This window comes from Zootoca vivipara, chromosome 9 (assembly GCF_963506605.1).
Source record: "Zootoca vivipara chromosome 9, rZooViv1.1, whole genome shotgun sequence".
Taxonomy (NCBI): domain Eukaryota; kingdom Metazoa; phylum Chordata; class Lepidosauria; order Squamata; family Lacertidae; genus Zootoca; species Zootoca vivipara.
In genome coordinates, this window is record NC_083284.1 from 20,139,442 (window position 1) to 20,161,107 (window position 21,666).

General features: G+C 43.9%; 1 protein-coding gene across 1 annotated transcript in view; it reads right to left on the bottom strand.

Moving 5' to 3' along the window:
• STPG2 (sperm tail PG-rich repeat containing 2) overlaps positions 1-21,429 on the bottom strand; it is a 217,468-nt gene extending 196,039 nt beyond the window's left edge. Inside the window, exons 1-5 of the mRNA XM_060278456.1 lie at positions 21,313-21,429; positions 17,458-17,567; positions 13,496-13,651; positions 11,422-11,586; positions 915-1,030 (exon numbers count right to left, since the gene is read on the bottom strand). Coding sequence (XP_060134439.1) covers positions 915-1,030; positions 11,422-11,586; positions 13,496-13,651; positions 17,458-17,567; positions 21,313-21,418 — 653 coding nt within the window. The 5' untranslated portion in view covers positions 21,419-21,429. The remainder of the gene's footprint in view (positions 1-914; positions 1,031-11,421; positions 11,587-13,495; positions 13,652-17,457; positions 17,568-21,312) is intronic.
• Between the last annotated feature and the right edge of the window lie 237 nt (positions 21,430-21,666).

Consider the following 21,666-nt stretch of genomic DNA (forward strand, 5'->3'; position numbering starts at 1 on the left):
TTCCTCCCCTTCTCTTTCTAACTGCCTCCCTTTCTTGGCTCTTTTCTTCCCTGCACAATATGACACCCCCCCCCCCCAAGAAATTCCAATGGTGTAAGTGGGACTTTACCTAAACCTAACTGCTATGTGGTAGACAATTCCTTCAGCATCTACCTCCTGAAAACTGCCCCCACCTGAGCAGCAATCCAATTGAGGGAGAAGGAAATTCATTTATGTGAATGAGAGGGGTTTTTTGTCATGTAAGCTGCCTTGTCACAACTATGTCCTAAAGGGTGGCCTAAAAAACCTTCACATAAAATGGTTGCAGATGAAATTCTGAAAGGGAGGAAAGCAAAGACATTCAAGGTAGCTTGCAGGCTACAAACTGTGGAAAAGGGAAACTCGGGGTATTATTTCAGGAGATTTGCCTCCATGCTTCTAGATTCTATGTGTGGGGCAGATATGAGAAAACAAACTACTTCTTAATTTCTTGCATTTACTATTGAAAATACACACCCTTTATTATTAGAATACAAACATACATTGTAGCATTTCAGCCTTAGCTTCACATGCCTCGCGCTCACACGCTTTCCATTTTTAACAACGGTGAACTTGTCATTTCATCCTAACCCAAAAAGGCTGATCAATATTAGCTATGGTTTATTCACATCAACTTCAAAGCATGGGAGATGAGTCAAGCTCATTGCAAAGAAACCATAGTTAGGATTCACAACAGTTTAGGGTTCAGACACAATGACAAGCTGCAGTTGAAAAATGGAAGCAAATGTTTTCAGTGTTCTTCTCAAGCCTACACTAGCAGAGAAAAGGGGGAGAGCATGAGCCCAAGGCTTATTCTGGTTCTTTCCCATCAGGGCATCCACTTAGCATGACTTCCAAACAGACCCAGATTCTAAATTGTCTTAAGATGTACATACGGAATCACGTCATAATCTGCAGGTCCAGGGCCCTCACGTGGCTTAAATTCATGCCGCTTTCCTGTCAAATTGCCAAATTGCACTCCTTTATGTTTCATGGCAGGGTAAATGCAATCCTGAAAGAAAAGATTAATCAGCATTTAGCTTGTGATCAATATATTATAACTGCCAAGCAGTTATTTGAACACAGGTCTCCCAAGTCCAAGTTCAACACTAATGCTCCACGCTGGCTTTGATCAAATCAAATATAGCATACCGTGTTTCTCATATTATAAGTCATGTCTTATATTAATTTTTTCTTCAAAAAAACACGACATGGCTTATTTTTGAGGGATGTCTTATTTTTTAATAAAGTGCACGCGGGCGCTGTTTGCCGGGCTTGTCAAGCCCAGCAAGGAGCGCCCGCCGATCTTCGGTGACAGGCGGGGATGGGGGGAGAGCGGAGAACGATCTCCGCTTCTCCCCCACCCCCGCCTGTCACACAGCACAGGGCCGAAGATCGGCGGGCGCTGTTTGCCGGGCTTGTCAAGCCCAGCAAACAGCGCCCGCCGATCTTTGGTGACAGGCGGGGGTGGGGGGAGAGCGGAGCACGATCTCCGCTTCCCCCCCACCCCCCCTGTCACACAGGACAGGTCCGAAGATCGGCGGGCGCTGTTTGCCGGGCTTGTCAAGCCCAGCAAGGAGCGCCCGCCGATCTTTGGTGACAGGCGGGGGTGGGGGGAGAGCGGAGAACGATCTCCGCTTCCCCCCCACCCCCGCCTATCACACAGGACAGGTCCGAAGATCGGCAGGCGCTGTTTGCCGGGCTTGTCAAGCCCAGCAAACAGCGCCCGCCGATCTTCGGTGACAGGCGGGGGTGGGCGGAGAGCGGAGAACGATCTCCGCTTCCCCCCCACCCCCGCCTGTCACACAGCACAGGTCGGCGGGCGCTGTTTGCCGGGCTTGTCAAGCCCAGCTAGGAGCGCCCGCCGATCTTTGGTGACAGGCGGGGGTGGGGGGAGAGCGGAGAACGATCTCCGCTTCCCCCCCACCCCCGCCTGTCACACAGGACAGGTCCGAAGATCGGCGGGCGCTGTTTGCCGGGCTTGTCAAGCCCAGCAAGGAGCGCCCGCCGATCTTTGGTGACAGGCGGGGGTGGGGGGAGAGCGGAGAACGATCTCCGCTTCCCCCCCCACCCCCGCCTGTCACACAGGACAGGTCCGAAGATCGGCGGGCGCTGTTTGCCGGGCTTGTCAAGCCCAGCAAGGAGCGCCCGCCGATCTTTGGTGACAGGCGGGGGTGGGGGGAGAGCGGAGCACGATCTCCGCTTCCCCCCCACCCCCGCCTGTCACACAGGACAGGTCCGAAGATCGGCGGGCGCTGTTTGCCGGGCTTGTCAAGCCCAGCAAGGAGCGCCCGCCGATCTTTGGTGACAGGCGGGGGTGGGGGGAGAGCGGAGAACGATCTCCGCTTCTCGCCCACCCCCGCCTGTCACACAGCACAGGGCCGAAGATCGGCGGGCGCTGTTTGCCGGGCTTGTCAAGCCCAGCTAGGAGCGCCCGCCGATCTTCGGTGACAGGCGGGGGTGGGCGGAGAGCAGAGAACGATCTCCGCTTCCCCCCCCACCCCCGCCTGTCACACAGCACAGGTCGGCGGGTGCTGTTTGCCGGGCTTGTCAAGCCCAGCAAGGAGCGCCCGCCGATCTTTGGTGACAGGCGGGGGTGGGCGGAGAGCGGAGAACGATCTCCGCTTCTCCCCCACCCCCGCCTGTCACACAGCACAGGTCGGCGGGCGCTGTTTGCCGGGCTTGTCAAGCCCAGCAAGGAGCGCCCGCCGATCTTTGGTGACAGGCGGGGGTGGGGGGAGAGCGGAGAACGATCTCCGCTTCTCGCCCACCCCCGCCTGTCACACAGCACAGGGCCGAAGATCGGCGGGCGCTGTTTGCCGGGCTTGTCAAGCCCAGCTAGGAGCGCCCGCCGATCTTCGGTGACAGGCGGGGGTGGGCGGAGATCAGAGAACGATCTCCGCTTCCCCCCCCACCCCCACCTGTCACACAGGACAGGTCCGAAGATCGGCGGGCGCTGTTTGCCGGGCTTGTCAAGCCCAGCAAACAGTGCCCGCCGATCTTTGGTGACAGGCGGGGGTGGGGGGAGAGCGGAGAACGATCTCCGCTTCCCCCCCACCCCCGCCTGTCACACAGGACAGGTCCGAAGATCGGCGGGCGCTGTTTGCCGGGCTTGTCAAGCCCAGCAAACAGCGCCCGCCGATCTTTGGTGACAGGCGGGGGTGGGGGGAGAGCGGAGAACGATCTCCGCTTCCCCCCCCCACCCCCGCCTGTCACACAGGACAGGTCCGAAGATCGGCGGGCGCTGTTTGCCGGGCTTGTCAAGCCCAGCAAGGAGCGCCCGCCGATCTTTGGTGACAGGCGGGGGTGGGGGGAGAGCGGAGAACGATCTCCGCTTCCCCCCACCCCTGCCTGTCACACAGCACAGGTCCGAAGATCGGCGGGCGCTGTTTGCCGGGCTTGTCAAGCCCAGCAAGGAGCGCCCTCCGATCTTCGGCTCTGTCCCCCGATGCGCGACGGCTCGGGGAAGCAGGCAGGGAGCTCCTGCTGGGTCCCGCGCCTTCGCCTCTCGCTCGGTCGGGGCTACACGACATGGCTTATTTTCGGGGTATGTCTTATTTTTCACCAACCCTTAGAAATCCTGTCATGGCTTATTTTTTGGGGATGCCTTAAAATATGAGAAACACGGTAATTCAGGCCTACAGAAAGATCACCGTTGATGCTTATTATCAGGTAATTTGCACCTCGTGTACATAATTTTATCCACAAAGTGACATCTATGAATTCAGATCTTATAAATTAACATACTTTTCATCCTTCTTCATAAGGAGCTGATCTGTATGTAAAAACAATTCATGACTGATGCCCTAGCTAAAATATAAATGGACTGATAAAAATAAAAGAAAATCCCCCCTCCCACTACAGAGAAGGATCATAGATCAGTGACATGCTTTATCTGTACAGTGGTACCTTGGTTCTCAAACGCCTTGGTACTCAGACAACTTGGAACCCAAACACTACAAACCCGGAAGTAAGTGTTCCGGTTTGCGAACTTTTTTTGGAAGCCAAACGTGCTCCATTTTGAGTGTTACGCTTCCGTTTTGAGTGCCACACTTCCGTTTTGAGTGTTACGCTGAGGTCTGTCTGTTTTGCTATTTATTTTGTGTTTTTGCGGCTCTTTTTGGTTTTTGTGGCAGTGTGGAACCCAGTTCAGCTACTGATGTATTGATTGTGTGACTGCAGTACATTGTTTATTACTTTCATTTTATGGATCAATGGTCATGTTAGATAGTAAAATTCATGTTAAATTGCTGTTTTAGGGGTTGTTTTTAAAAGTCTGGAACGGATTGATCCATTTTGCATTACTTTCTATGGGGAAGTGCACCTTGGTTTTCGAACGGACTTCCAGAACGGATTAAGTTTGAGAACCAAAGTACCACTGTAGAAGGTGCCAGGTTCAATTCCTGGCATCTCCAGGTAGATCTGGATATGTATCCTGTCTGAAAGCCTGGAGAGCCACTTCTTGGTGCAGGCATTGCCGAGGCACACAGCCAAAAGCCTGATGTGTTATAACTTGTTATTAATTCTTCATTCACCTTTGGCCCTCTAAATGTGATTAGACAACAACGCCCATAATTCCTGACTGTTTACTGGTCATATTGGCTGAGGCTGATAGAAACTGAAATCCAACAACATCTATGAGGGCCACAAGTCCCTTGCTATAATGTGACTTGACTGAATGAAAAGCACAAGGGTAAACAGTCAGTTATCTCTATCAACAGAAGGGAAGGGTTCTATTCGGAGCATCTTATAATATCATTATGAACGGGACTATAAAGTCTCAAGGACTAAGACTGAATCTAGCACTTCACAGTAATGGGATTAGAGCACCATCCAGTGGTTTCTGGACAGAATTGTTTTCTCTCATAGTATATAAATGGATAATCACAACCATGAAGAACTTGCCAGTTAGCAATCAAGATTGCTTTTAAATACCTCTTTGGGTAATGAGATAATACTGAAGGGTTTAATTTTGTTCCAGTGTCCTATGTCCATATTTAGTGTTTCCATACCAAATTGCCTGATAAAATTTGTTTAAATTGTAGGTAAGGTGAATGCATAAGTACCTGAACCCTTTTCTAGCTATTGGGATTTGCAATATTTTGGAGAAGGTTTCCTAAAGTTGTGGCTGAAATACCATACTTGAGTAGCGTACTCAACTGAAGTGAATTCAAATGTTGAAGAGACGGGGGGCATGTTCTGTTATTTTTATCTCTCCTATTTGTGTTCTATTCATATACGAGTCATGTCTCCTGGATTCATCTCCCACCTCAACCCCCACTCTCATAGCAACCTCACCAGTTTCAGTTGATCTCTGCCTTTCTTATGTTCTGTTGCACTCCTACATTTCCCCCCACATGGAATCAACGAGATCCTCACATATTAATCCTTTTATGTTCCTATTAAAATCACCACCATTTAAGGTTTTCTGTTGGTTTGTTTTTTTGCCCCCCCCCCCAAAAAAGTGAACAGGCCACTATTTGGTGCATAAACAGATGTCAGTGTGATAGTTTGCGTTCCAATAATAATGCCTTCAGTAATGGCTTCCAGAGGAGCTATTAATTCCTCCCAGGTTTCCACAATCATGGTTCTTAAGGAGAAGCGTTTTGCTTCAAACTTGTTCCCAAGTATGGCATCCATTTTTCATTTTTGGTTGCATTTTCAGCTGTTTTAGAAGGGATGGAGGACATTTTGTCTACTTCTCCACTTGTTTGTCTCTTGACACAAAGAACTGAGCTAAGCTTCCCTGTTTGGAGCAAAATTCTGCTGCAGACATCTCCTTGGACAGAAAGTGTTGTTGTTGTTGTTGTTGTTGTTGTTGTTGTTGTTGTTTAGTCGTTTAGTCGTGTACTGGACCATAAAGTTGGACCATAAAGAAGGCTGGCCACCGAAGAATGGATGCTTCTGAATTATGGTGCTGGAGGAGACTCTTGAGAGTCCCATGGACTGCAAGAAGATCAAACCTATCCATTCTTAAGGAAATCAGCCCTGAGTGCTCACTGGAAGGACAGATCCTGAAGCTGAGGCTCCAATACTTTGGCCACCTCATGAGAAGAGAAGAATCCTTGGAAAAGACCCTGATGCTGGGAAAGATGGAGGGCACAAGGAGAAGGGAGCGACAGAGATGGTTGGACAGTGTTCTCGAAGCCACCAACATGAGTTTGACCAAACTGCGGGAGGCAGTGGAAGACAGGAGTGCCTGGCGTGCTCTGGTCCATAGGGTCACGAAGAGTCGGACACGACTAAACGACTAAACAACAACAACACATCACATATTGCACTTAATGTTTTTCAATTAAATGAAGAAACACAAATGACTTCTGATAAGCCCACAAACTGACACACTGAAATGCAGACTGAAATCCAGACATTAGTTCTATTTAGCTCCTGCGATTTTCATTCTCATATGCATACTTCTGCCACCTTTTCTCCTAAGATCCTCTGAAGCCCAAATTATGGGAAGTGTTTTATTATGCACTAGTTTTATTGGAAATATTAAACTTCTTAACACATGCCCTATTCCATGAGTATACATTAAACCACATAGTGTCAAGGATTTAAAAGTTCATAAATATTTATAATTTGATTTTTTTTTGTTGGTGAATAATAATTTTCTAGCTTCACAAAAACTAATAATTAACCACAACAGCTGGATATCTGCAAACTAAGGATAGCTTTTAAAAATATTTTACTTTTCTTGTTAAGAGTTTCACATAATAGCAGGAGAATAATTGTTTCAATACAGAACTCTAATTCAATAGCTAAATGTTTGTAAGTGTCCATGAAGAAACTTTAAGGTCAATATATATTTGACATTTACAAAGAACACTTTAGTGAGTCAGCGCCAAAGGCAATTTTAACAACTACAGCCTATTCTTTTTTCAAACTCAATAAGCATGAATAACATTATTTCCTTCTCCATATACAGCTTAAGCTCTGCATTAAAAATAATATAAATTGACTGCTACTTAACACACTAACCTGTACATTGCTCAGGTAAAATACCCCATGCATAATGGAATTAAAAAACCTTTTAAGAACACAGGCAGACCGAAGAATAAATTGATCCACTCTTAACTCTAAATCACCACACTCTTTTTGCCAAGAAGTGTTGACAATACCAACTTCAAGGTCGCTGTCAACTTGCTATGTCATTAGCAAATAAAATATGGTTTAATTGAAGCAAACTCAGCAAGGAGGTGCATTATTTTAAGTGAACATTGCAATATAACTTGAAGAATTACTAATCGCCATTCCTGTTGACAATAAAAATGGATGGAGGTGCTTTGAAACTTTTTTTCTATGACTTTCCCATAATTAAATATGGAAATAGATTCCATGAAGAATTAAAAGTCCCAGAGTGCATTAATTCTGGCACTAATGGACTGTCTTTCAGAGCTGCAGCACACAGGTAGTTCCCAGCATGTTCTCGCCACTACCTAATCCATCAGTGTCAGCGCTCTTAGCCAGAAAGAGTGCAAAACACAGATTTGGGATTACATCCCACGCTGCCTCAAGTGGAAACAACTATTTGTCACATCTCAGAATGCTTGTGTAGGAACCTTGCTTAGTTATAAAATGTTTTGCACTTTGCAAAACAGCCGCTAGACACTTTGTGCTATTATCATCAAATCTCCGCACACAGACTTTGTTCCTGAAAGAAATATGCTTTCCCAAAAGAAGAAACAGACACTGCACATTTCTGTTTTAATCAACATTTGCCACTATTTATAACAACTGCAGGTTTCCAATGATCTTTCTATAAGTATATGCTAAACCTCACTATTTTGCTGTCTTGTTTATCCCCCTTTTATTCCCTCTTGAAGCAACTGTCCACCCTCTGAAGTCAATTCTGTGCCTCCAGATGAGATTACACTTACGGGTTCTAGACTTTCTTTTGAGGGCTGCAATCCCCTCAGAGGTAATTGTCAGGGGCCGAAAGCTGGCAGTGGGTGGGGCTGGAGCAAAAAGTTGGTAGTACAGACCTTTTCTCTGCCAAATTTTTTCTCCCTTGTTGCTTGCCATCCCTATCTCAACCCCCCTTCTCACCCAGAGAGCTGCCAGGAAAGAGAAAGTTAATGTTTGCTCTTGCCAGAGGGCTTCTTAAAGGTCTTCCGGTCCTTGGTATAAAGCCCTGAAGAACTTGAGTGAAGAATTTAAGGAGCACCTTGCTAAAAACATGAAGACCAACAGCAAGCAATTTTTTTCAGAAAAGGGCAACCAAAATGATCAAGCTGGACACCAACTTGAGCGGCTTTAGAAGAGAATTAGGCAAATTCATGGACATAAAGGCTATCAATAGCTACTACGGTTGCAATAGTTCTGCTCTCCGTGGTCAGAGGCAGTGAGCTTCTGAATATCACTTGCTGGAACTGCAGGAGTAGAGAGTCCTCCTGAGATTGGGTGCTGTTTGTGGGTTTCTCAAAGGAAGCTGGTTGGCCACTGTAAGAACACAATGCTGGAATAGAAGGGGTCATGAGCCTCATCCAGCAAGCTTTCCTTATGTCCTTGGGAGACATGGGAGACTCTCCCTTCCATGGGAGAATGGAAGTGGTAAAAGAAATGACACATTCCTCCCACCAATCCTCCAAAGAAAATTCTCCCCTGTCTTCTAAGCCAGTGTTTCCCAACCTTGTGCCTCCAGATGTTTTCGGACTACAATTCCCATCATTCCTGACCACTGGTCTTGCTAGCTAGGGATGATGGGAGTTGTAGTCCCAAAACATCTGGAGGTACAAGGTTGGGAAACACTGTTCTAAGCAGTCTAGAATTATATCTCTACCTTTTCTATCCAGGCTCCCTAGTTAACTAGGATCTGAATTCAGGTTAAGAATCTATTAATATCAGTGATGATGCAACGCTTAACCATCATCAAAGGTGGATAAAATTTGTCCTGGAATACTGAAGAGCTGGGGGCAAGAATATAGATAGATAGATAGATAGATAGATAGATAGATAGATAGATAGATAGATAGATAGATAGATAGATAGATAGATATCCACACTGGCTCCCAATCTCTTACTCATGATTACCAACGTTACAACTGTCCATGCCTTTGTAACTGACACCACTAACTGCAATAAATTGTGTAAATTGCCTACCCCTGTTCTCTGTGACACACATCTTAGTCTGTAATCACACACTTATCTGGGAGTGAGACTCAATGAAAACAATGGCACTTACATCTGAGTACAGGACTACCATTAGAATATTATTGTTACAGTGTACTGCAGTCACAGTGTTACTTTGCACAAGATAACAAAGGTTGCTCATCCCCCTACTTGAAAAAAAAAGTTTCAAGGTTCTATGATTTCAAGAGGTTCTCCTTTCTGGCTAGTCTTTTGGGTTTCTGCTGCTGATTTCGTTTTGGGTCATGGTGTTTAAGTAGTTAAATAACTGGCTTATTGTTTTGTATATTGTGTTTTAGTATGCATCTGGAAATAGATCATTGTTAACCAACTAGTAGATCATTTTTGACTGGATATCAAGATTTCAACTATTTAGCTACCGGTAAATAAATATAATATTTGGAGCCAAATTATATTGTACATAATTCATAAAACACAAAGAAATCATGGATGCATCTACTGAATCATGTATGACTTTTCCAATACAGAATTCTTAATCTTTCAAAAACGTTAAAGATTTTATTTTTCATTCTCTTCATCTAACACAGTAACTCAACTTGAGTAAAGTAAAATGCACTCCATGTTTTATAATGCCAAAGGCAAGTACAGTAGTTCATTTTAATGACTCTGCTGCCACCTAATGCACTGACTTAAAAAGTATAACAAACAAATTGAGAATTCCGAGCATTCTTGTAGTGATTCCATATTTTAGTCAACTGCAAATTCTAAATCACTGTTCTGTCACTAAAGATGAGGTGTGCTTAAAATTACAAGGATTGCTTGCATACCTCAGAACTTCCATACAGCTTCTAACAAGCAACATGCGTGCTTTCAACTAACATCAATTGCCGGTTTAGAAAATACACCCTGGGAACATATCTGAACAAAACACTATTTTAGAAATGTTATTCTATTCAATCTTATTGAAAGAAGAAATTGCTGCTTTATAATACAGTGAAGTATCTGCAAGCATTCTGTAAAATAGCTATAATTAACAACTGCAACATTATGGTTTTCCACATAGCATGTTGCTTTTTTTTAATCTGAAAATGAGTAATATACAACTAAACTTTAAGAAGACAATGGTTACTTATTATGGTTTTATAAATTTTGGCTAAATCCAAGCATGAATGCCATGAAAAGCAAAGGAGGAGGAAGAGGGGGGGGCTGTATTTTATCTATCCAGACCAATATGTTTTGACTGGAAGAGATGTGTACCTATGCTCCCTTGCACCCTAGGTAAAGAGATGTATTGGTGCCTGCCCTCCGGTCCTTTGCACTCTTGGCAATGAGATGTATCAGTCTTTTCTGAAACCAGTAGAGACCATGATAATAATAAAAAATTCTTTTTGTCACCTTTAATGGTATGCCAATGACTTCCTCCATGGCCGTCAGGGTCAGGTCTGCTCTGCTCCTTCCCTCCATCAGTTCTATCTGCCTTCTTCCTCCCTCACTCCTTTTGCCTTTTGCTTCCTTCCTTTTTCCTCCTTCAACTCTTGCCCCGCTCCCTCCTTTGCCAGCAATGACAACTGGGGAGGGGCGCCCTGCTATGACGGCCCACACCAGCAACCAGATTCCTCTGCCAAGGCACCCAGAGAAGCCTGCATGCCTCACCTGGCCACCAAAGGAGTGGACAGGGGAGCACGCAGACAGGCAGACAGGCTCGTAACCACACCCTCCAGAGTGGAGAGGCATGGTTTTTATGCTCCCCCAGGCTGGCACCCTTGTCTCCAGGAGCCCAAGCATTTTGGGTATCCTGCTACCTGATTCTTTTTCAGCTGGAGATAGCAAGAACCGAAGTACGGAAATTCTGCATGCAAGACAGAAACAGTAAGCAGGGCTAAAAGGGCCAAAGAATCAGATAAAGTAGGGAGAGTCAGGAAATGAAACAAAAATACGTAGCGACGCAACAAAAAAATGAATTTTATGACCTACCTATGAGAGGCGATAAAAAGGTAAATTTATACAGGGGCACACCCTCTAAATCTAAAAGCCAGACACACTGATGCAGAGACACAGTAGGCCCCAGAGCCAGTTTCATCCCAAACCTAAAAGCCCCTTAGTTCAACTTTACCTGATATCAATGACCCTGAAATTATGGAGATACAAATCACACTTAACGAGCCTTGAGTTCCAGGGGATCCTAGTTGTCAGGTTCAGGTTCACTTGAGTTCACTCCCTCCAACAGCACCTGGCTGGTTCCTTTCTGTGTCCGGAGTGCTACTTGAGGTCCAAGTCATGACACCCATAATGCAAAATTTTAAAATTACTTACACCTTTTGTCTGATAGTATGCCGGACCTAAAGTAGAGTCTCTAAAAGGAGGAGAATGCTTTAAAAGAGTGCCATCAGCAGCCTCTTCATAACCAAATGATTGTCCTTGGGAAGGGATAGAGGGAGCCTCTGATTTTCGGAAGACTTTGATGCATTCTGCAAGTTTCTGTAGAAACAAATGCAATATACCTTGTTACAGATATAGCACATCTTTCTAACAGCTTAACACACTTACGAGTTGTCCAATTCATGTCCAGTGGAATTTACCTTAAAAAGGAGTATCCTTTCCACTTCTCAACAAACATGCTAAAGAAAGTCTATGAGCTATTGACTCTGCACACTTGACCAAAGTAAGGCTGCTCCACTTCCTCACAGGGCAGTGTTGCGGGCAACCTACGTGGCCTCCCTGTGCATGGTGGGGATGTAGCTAAGCCCCCGCATCATCAGGGAGTCCCGGCCGTGTCACGCCCCCCAGCCAGCCAATTCGGCTGGCCGAGGTGCGTGGCTTAGCGTATTTAAGGATCTGCAAATAAAATAAAAAAAAGAAGTGGGGCCTGCAACAAAATGGGGAGGGCTTCTGTTCAGGATACCAGACAAACTGCTCCCAGTGTTCCATTTTTCTCCAGGCAGTCAGAACTCAATATCCATTAAGCTACTCAATCTTCACCAGACTTGGACTTTTGGGGGGGGGTGGAGGGCAGGGTGCCCCCTGGTTTCTTTCTTAACTATTTTTGTACCCTGCCGGAACCCTCGCACCGCCTTCCCAAAGCCTAGTAAGCCCGTGATTGCAGCTGTGTGCAGGTAGGCGGGGGAGAATAAACAAATGGAGAGCAGGGAACCGTGATTTTTTTCCCCCACTCTCCAATTATTTATTTCCCACCCACCCACAAAAACCTGCAATTGCACAAGTATAATATGCAGAAGGTGCGAGTTACCTGTACTTGCTTATAATGGGAGCAATGTTATATTTTTGATTACATGGGCTGACTTCCAAGAGAAAACCAGGGAGAGTCCTGAAGTTAACACACTGATGATGCAGACACCAAACCTAAATACATAGTTAACAGATTTGGCACGGAACATGAATCTAAAGGGAATTCTTTACAAAATGACATGTTTCTTGTGTGCAGTATAAGATTTACATGCTTTTAATTTAAATGAGATGTCATCCAGCCTGACATCTCCTGTATCTTGACATCAGCTGTGGAAAGAATAAAGAGACTTGAGCCCAAGAAAAGAAAAGAAATACAACACAAGTGGCAAATTTTCTGCCTAGCTGAATTATGTTTGGCTGCATTGTGTGAAGCAACACTGTACTGTATGTATATTCTGAAAAAGCCTCCTGTACTCGATTGATATAACAACCACAGCAATCCTTGACATATACAGTACAGCTGTTGTGGCAAGGTTGTGGTACAGAAGGTTACTCATCGTTCAGCAGAAATGGAGCAGAGTCACCAACACCCTGGAATCTACTCAAAAATCGCAGCTTCCACCAAAAATTAAAATATTTCAAAAGCAGACCCAAGATCAACTTCTTTCTGACAAATGAAGGGAGCCCTCTAAAGAAGGGGAGTGTAATAAACACACACACACACATACATCTCACTGAATCAGAAACCTTTGCGTGCACACCCACACCCAAAGACCTTGGGTCCAAGGAGGGGAGTGTTTTTATAACCTTCCACTTGCTGGATCAGAAGAAACTGGTGGAAATCATTCCAGGTTCCATAATATTCTCAGGAGTTTGGGCAAGAAAGAGGAAAAAAAATCTTTCTGCTCTGCCTCACTAGGAAAGAATCCTGCTGTTCTACCTAATCAATAAAGTAGCATCATGTGGATATCTGATGCCTGGCACTGAAGCACCGAAACCTACTGCAAGTAACAGCGCTAGATATAAGGGCAATAGAAGGATACTACACAGGCTTTCAACTGCAGCAGAAGAGACATCACTGTAAATTTCTCAGTGTACATGGGCATTTCTTCTTCTTCACATAGGAAAAAAAGTAATCAGTCCTGACAGCTCATATAAACAACAAAATTACAACAGTATATCCCTTTTTATGCTGATGTACCTGTGCTGCAGAGACTTTTGATGGTTTCTTTATCCTACAGATGTCTTGACCCATTGAAGGAGGCTGGCAATATGTTCCAGGACCAGGTGTATCGGCACGGATCTCTCGGAAACGTTTCTCTTTATACTGAGGACTCTTGCCCCCTTTAACAATTTTCTAGAGGTTAAGCAAAATAGACCATGAATGTGACAATCACCACTATCTATACAACACCATATACTGTAAAAGACATCGGGGCTGCCAAGAGGCAGGTACAGAGGCTACACAGGTCCCAGGCCCACAGCCAGAAGGGCCCCAATACAGTACTGTACTCTACAAGGGGCCACCTTGCCAAATCCCCCCCAAAAGTCCAAACATTCACTTGTCCAAAGTGTCACTGCCATAGCTGGTGGAATAGAACACTTGCAGACAAACAGGTTAGCAATGACTACAATAGAATATTGACAGTGTTCATCTTCAGGCCCAATTTAAATTGCTAGCTCTTACCTTTCAAAGCCCTACAGCAGGCACCCCCAAACTCCGGCCCTCCAGATGTTTTGGACTACAATTCCCACCATCCCTGACCACTGGTCCTGTTAGCTAGGGATCATGGGAGTTGTAGGCCAAAACATCTGGAGGGCCGCAGTTTGGGGATGCCTGCCCTACAGCCTGGGACCTAGGTTCCTTAAGGACCATCTTCATGCAAATGTGGCCTCCCCCATACTCTGTTCAGCATCTGAGACCCAGTACTAATCTGTGTTTAGATGCTGGCTGATGTTTGGTGGGTAGCTACAATAGGCAATGCCCATTTTGGAGTGATCTCCCCAGGTAAGCCAGCCTAGTCTCATCCGTAAATAGCAGCTTTTCCCACTGAGTAGAGACCTTGTGATTCTGAGAGGCTTTCAGTGGTAGGTGGCTGATGTTTTATACCTCACTTGTGTCAGAATATTGTGCTTCTTCTACTGTTAAGTTATTCGCTGGCGATTTGGGTTTATTATTCTGTGTGGGGAGTTTTACTAATGCTGCTGGTTATTGTTGTGATTGTCTATGTTTTGATATTGCTTTAAATTGATACTAGTTTCAACCGTGTGTTTCTTAGCTACATAGAAACTTTTCTTTCCAGAGAAATTCAAAAAGGATAGAAATATTTTAAATTAAAAAGTGTTCTGCTTTCCAGGTAACTCAGAGCCCAGGGTAAATGCCATCCTAGTTTGCAACCTGCTAGAGATTTTGAGCAGCCTAGTAAAAACTAATATTTCCACCAGGATTTCCATCTCACTTTTCTATATTTCCTTTAGATTGCCTCTCCCAGACTGCCAAAAAATAAATATACAGACATCTCATCCTTTTAAAGTGGAAAGGGCAGTCAAACAAATCTGCTTTGTGGGCACACTACAGAACAGGCATCCCCAAACTTCGACCCTCCAGATGTTTTGGACTACAATTCCCATCTTCCCCAACCACTGGTCCTGTTAGCTAGGGATCGTGGAAGTTGTAGGCCAAAACATCTGGCGGGCCGCAGTTTGGGGATGCCTGCTATAGAATGCTGAAAGTATTTTGCTTGCAAATATAAGTTAGAGTTAGTGAATAAAAACTGCTGCAGTGAACATGTTTGCTTTGAAAAGATAACAAGATTCAAAAACATATTTAAAATAAAAAACCCTAAAGCAATTGTTTCAACCTTAGTGTTTTAAAAAATAATAATCAAAACCTAAGCATGACACTGATAGTAACTAAGTTACTTTCTTTTTTCCACTAGAGAGAACAAGCTTAGCATATAACTAATGAACCAACAAATACCTATAGCACATAAAACCAAGCTTCTGTATGATAACTTACTTTAACCTTAGTTACAGGTAGGTAGCCGTGTTGCACACGAAAGCTCATTTCAATGACAAAATTAGTTGTTCTCTAAGGTGCTACTGGTAGGAATTACTTTAACTTTGTTTACAAGTTACTCTACCTGCTTTGCTCACACATATTTCACAAATGTTGAACCAACATTTGGCATTCAAACTTTAAATAAAATGCACACAATAAACCAAACACCTTTCCTGGTGGCATCCATCTGTTTTGGGAGATGAAACACCTTCCTGCTCCCTTTTTTATCTTGTTTATTAAAAGAATCATATGCTGCAAAGCTTGGTAGCTTGAAAGGTTGACTACAATATTAGGACATGTAGGTTGAATTAAAAGGATTGCTAATCCTGAGACATTTGACACAACTAATGTGATTTATAGACATTCTTGTTTTGCCACTTGAACAGCCACCTCACAGAGCTGATTTAACTGCAATATTTAAGACTTTCATCTTAGAAAATATTGTTGTATTTGATAAATATGAGTTTTGTTGCTTATAGCCATGACAATCTGAAAAAAATATATAGGCAGTAAAGCATCCAGGATATACAAAGCAAATATTACAACAATAACTCCAATACTCCTAAACAGAATAAAACAAATAAAACCACTCATACTTTATATTAAACCTCCAAATGTTCCTTATATTAAAAATACTGGATATCAAGTAAGATTAACAAAAGCACAAATCACACTGTGATCTTTAATATACTGAGCTCATATTTTCTTTGCTTCCAAAGCAAATTCTACCGCCCTAAGTGTAATATATAGGTTATTGCCTATAAAAATAATATGTATCAATTCTAAAAGATGACAGGAAGGGACTGTGGAATATTAGCAAGAAATGTATGTCTATCCCTTACCTTTTTGCACTGCAGTTTGTATAATGCCTAGAAGAGAGAACTTACCGCTGCTCCCCTCGTATAGACTTGGAAATGAACTCCTTTTTTCCAAAGTAATTGGAAATAACTCAGTTCATTTTGTCACCCAATCTGAGGCTCTAAAAAGAAACCCATTTGTCTGCTAATGGGCTACTCTTTAGATCTGTGCGCAAGAAAATGGGAGGTTGAAAAGGCCACCCACTCTTACAATATATGCTTCCTGTAATGGTGGGTCTTATGCCCACCCACACCTGTTTTCTCAAAAGCAGCCCTGCAAAGCACACACATGCACACCCAGGTGTTTGTCCATTTCTTTGCTACAGGGCTGTTTTAAAGATCTGCTGCCAAGGAAACTGAGGGTTGAGAGCCAAAGGTCTTACACCAAAGGTGCCCTCTGATGCTTTTACACCTCACGCGAAGTTTAGCTGAGTGAGGACAGATCTTCAAAGCAGCCCTCTTTTGATATTTGCAGATAAAGACACCGAATGGAAAGTTTCATTTAGTTTGCCCATCTCTTTGCTAAAATATCTCCCATATTCCAAAATCTGCATTCCGTCACTTGTTCAACTGTGCATGCACTCTGCTTTTAAAGCTGCACCCTGTACTAGCAGAGCATATCAAGAATCTCAATCTAGCTCCCACACCTACAAGAACCACGTGCATTTCATATCATGCAGAAAAATAAGAGTAAAAATGAATTTTAAAATCTCTACTAACCACCCAGCAGTAGTACATTCTGGGATACAATAATTATTTGTACACATTTTTAATCTGGAAGAGAAATAGGCTGAATACAATTCTCACTTGACACCATGGAGTTTTGGAGTGGCAGATCCACCGCTACATCCCAAGCCCTGCTGGCTCGCTCCAGACAGGGTGGAGCCTGACAGCTGAGAGGCCTGAGGACTGAGCCCTTTGATAGATCCATGGGGCTTAGGATTCAGATCAGTCAAAGATGCCAGCATCCTGCCTCTGAAATGCTGCATTTCAGGGCTTTCTGCTTGCTACCAATAGTAGTAGCTTTCCACCCACTAGAACACAGCCTCACCAGTGGAGCTCCCCTTCACCAGCAATAGGGCACCTACATACCATCTTAAGTCTCCCTCAACCAGCAACAGCAGGTGGGTTAGGATTGTGTTCCATGTCCAACTAATTGTTGACTATACCAGAGATCCACTTACTGCTTCTAGAACTGCAAACTCCACCTGCCATAACCAATTTATTCAACCAGTATAATTTTACCTGTGTTTTCTCGATCTCATAGGATCCTGGTCCTGGAACATCGCTCTCAGCATTCTGATAAATACTTCCATGGCCACGACTTGCGAAAGAAAGAAACGGAGCATAGCCACCTGCAGGGGGAAGGGGCAGGGGAGGCAATTTGAATTTGTTAGAATTTGCTTCAGGTCATCATTCAGCGATGAAAAGTTGTTAGATCTCGTTTTTCAAAATATGTCAACAATGCAACTCCCTTTATTTACTGTGTGTGATTATGTCTGAATTTGTATTGCCATGGTTGAAACAACTCCTGCTCAACCAATTGGGTTTTGACTTTGTTCTCAAACAGCAGCCCTCCTCCCTCCACTGCATGCCACATTTGAATTGAGAGACATTTTTAATAGCAGCATTTAATGTAGCAAAGAAAACTTTGGTTAAACAAGTATGTTCAAATGAGTTTTAAAATAACACAAGTAAATACCGCATCTGCCTAGACATTCAACAGGGCTGACCAGAAATAAAATATTTCATTTCCATTAGGCTCTCTAAATATAAACAATTGATAAACATCAGCATTATTTGCTAAATCTAGATTTAGATTTGTTGGGGCCTTCTGCACTAAGGTGAAAAGTTAGCATGTTCTGCTGCATATGACAACACCAATGCAGAAAAAAGTGCACTCGGCTTACATGAGAGTTGGGGGTCCATTGTATGATAGGATCTTTATCCTGCACTTTCATTACGAAAAACTATTGATGACTTCCCGTCACACATTTTCTGAATTAATAGCTAAAAAGAATGGGTAAGAGTTGGAACAGTATTATTCTGATTAATGCCATGGTTGATATCAAATTCATGTAATCATGTTAGACTTAAATAAATAAATTAAATAAATAAATAAATAAAGTATGATACAATATATGAGAAGCTACAGTTAGAACTGGATATGGAACAACTGATTGGTTCATAATTGGGAAAGGAGTACGACAAGGTTGTATATTGTCTCCCTGCTTATTTAACTTATATGCAGAATTCATCATGTGAAAGGCTGGACTAGATGAATCCCAAGCCGGAATTAAGATTGCCGGAAGAAATATCAACAACCTCAGATATGCAGATGACACAACCTTGATGGCAGAAAGTGAGGAGGAATTAAAGAACCTTTTAATGAGGGTAAAAGAGGAGAGCGCAAAATATGGTCTGAAGCTCAACATCAAAAAAACCAAGATCATGGCCACTGGTCCCATCACCGCCTGGCAAATAGAAGGGGGAGAAATGGAGGCAGTGAAAGATTTTACTTTCTTGGGCTCCTTGATCACTGCAGATGGTGACAGCAGTCACGAAATTAAAAGACGCCTGCTTCTTGGGAGAAAAGCAATGACAAACCTAGACAGCATCTTAAAAAGCGGAGACATCACCTTGCCTACAAAGGTCCATATAGTTAAAGCTATGGTTTTCCCAGTAGTGATGTATGGAAGTGAGAGCTGGACCATAAAGAAGGCTGATCGCCGAAGAATTGATGCTTTTGAATTATGGTGCTGGAGGAGACTCTTGAGAGTCCCATGGACTGCAAGAAGATCAAATCTATCCATTCTTAAGGAAATCAGCCCTGAGTGCTCACTGGAAGGACAGATCGTGAAGCTGAGGCTCCAATACTTTGGCCACCTCATGAGAAGAGAAGAATCCTTGGAAAAGACCCTGATGTTGGGAAAGATTGAGGGCACTAGGAGAAGGGGACGTCAGAGGACAAGATGGTTGGACAGTGTTCTTGAAGCTACGAACATGAGTTTGACCAAACTGCGGGAGGCAGTGCAAGACAGGAGTGCCTGGCGTGCTATGGTCCATGGGGTCACGAAGAGTCGGACACGACTAAGCGACTACACAACAACAATATGAGGAGGTGGATATATTTCCATTTGTGTGCCACTGAGATAAAGTGTGTTTAAAAGCCTGCCATTGTGTTCTGGTTCAAAGAAAATATAAATGGCACAAATGGGTAAATGGTAACTGTGACATCATTGAGGAATCAAGCCCTTACTTAACCATTATCTCACACTGAGAATGCATCAAGTATAGAAATCTTTCTCATCCTAAATAATGAAGCCAGAAAACCTGGTTTGGGAAAATAAATACTAAGAAGACACTGCTTTTAAATTGGACTGTGAGATCCAATGCCCAGTTGCCTGCCAAGCACACAAGTTGTCTTTCAAATGAGAGCTTCTTTTCTGCTCATGCAACCATGCACAATATGCCTGAAGCACTTTTATTTATAATGTACCGAACCAACAGTTCTGTAATAAACTGCAGCTGTTGACTTTTCTTTTTTCTTAGTATGGGCTACATCATTCCTTTCCTCTATAGAGTTGGGAGTTGTACAAGTGCAGAGTTCTTACATTCCAATAATAACAGCAGAGAAACTGGATTTTCATATACAGTACCTTATTTAAACACCATCGGCATCTGGGTGGTTTGAATAGAATTCTTGTGGATAAAACTTTCATATCCTCATGCTGCTAGACTGAATAAATTGCATCAGGAAAACCTGAGAAGCTGTAGCTCAAAGAATATTTAAGGCTTTGCTGTATTTGTCCCTGTTATTGCATATATTGTTTTGTCTTGCAGTTGTTCCTCAAAACCTCTTTTGAACCTGAGGCACATAATAGGGTTGCCATATTGCATTTTTTAGGAAGACCCCAAAATTGTTGAGATTTTTTAAAACAAAAATGCCAAAAAGTGCAATTTTTCAATTGAGTTGCCTAAGATCCAGGACAAAGTGCTACATTTCTGAAATTCCCCCCGGACAACATTTCTGCCTTTCAAGTTCCTCTTAAAAGCTTGAGTGATCCCTGTTGTGGGGATTTATCCCCCACTTCCCATTTTAGAACATTTGTTCACCAGAGCAGTGTGCCAAGAATAATTTCTGTACAAGTGTCATATCTTTCAAACTAGGAAAGAATGCCAAACGCTACATTGTAAAAACCTGGGAATAACTTTGGTCCCATGCACACTGCTACACATTTAAAGCTCATTTAGCTGTCATGACTTCCCCCAGAGAATCAGGGAACTGCCATTATTCACATCTAACAGAGCTATAACTCCCAATAGCCTTAAGAAACTACAATTCCCATGATTCTTTTGAAAAGTCATGACTGTTAAAGCAGTATAAATCTGCTTAAACATATGATGCGGATGTGACCTTTGATTTAACTCAAGTGTTTAACTTCTAAATAAAAGCCACTTCTGAAAAATATAAAACATTCTGGAATCCCCTAAGTGGAAGCAAACGACGATACGGAACGTGGTGAATGCCTGTCTATATTATTGTTACTGTTGTTGTTATTGTTATTGTTATTATTTAAATCTCCTGCTTATTTGGGGAATTTTTTCAGGACGCAAAACAGGATATTCGCTTTAGAAAAGCAACAAGATCGTGTGCATCGATTGCTCAATTAAGTAATGAAACACAGGTGGTGGCGATTGGGAAAAAAAAATACAACTGAAAAAGCTGCAGTCTTCCTTGAGAAATATGCTCCACCCAATTCAGTGCAGCTTTACTGAGACCCACTGGGCTCAATAACAGGATTTATTTCCAAGCGGAAAAGTCCTGGGTCGGGCTGAGTGAGCCTGCCCTCCCAAAATCCCATCCCCACACATAAACCCACCCCAGTTTATCCTTTTGGTAAACCGCTTTGACGTGGGTTGCTGCTGTTGCGACCAAGCGGCGTATAAATCTCAAGAAACAAATAAGAATGAATGAATGAACGCGGCAGCCTTCCAATGGTAAAGAAGCCGAGTTTGGCCTGGGGGAAGCCCAGGGCGGAGCGGGCCTTGGCCTCCAGCCCGCCCGGGCTTCTCCCCTCCCCGCTCGCCTCGCCTCACCTTGGAGCCGTTTGTTGTCGGGAGGTAACTCGTAGCAGCCCGGCCCCAGGTGGGACGAGGTGCCGCCGATGGTCAAGGTCAAGACGCGGGGAGCGCGGTCGTACATGCTGCTCGGCGGCCTCCACCACGCGCTCCCGTCGCCATGGCGACCGCAGGCCTAACGCTCCGCCCGGGCCTCGCTTGCCAGGAAAGCCCCGGGGCGGCCTCGCCCCTTTCCATCCAACTCCAGCCGTTGCAAAGACCCCCGGAGTGGGAAAAGACTTCGCTTCGGGGTCTTTGCGGATTCCCTCCTGTCACAAAGGGCTGCTTTAACGAAAATGTCGCATTTTAAGGCTATAAAAAGCAGCTTTCGTT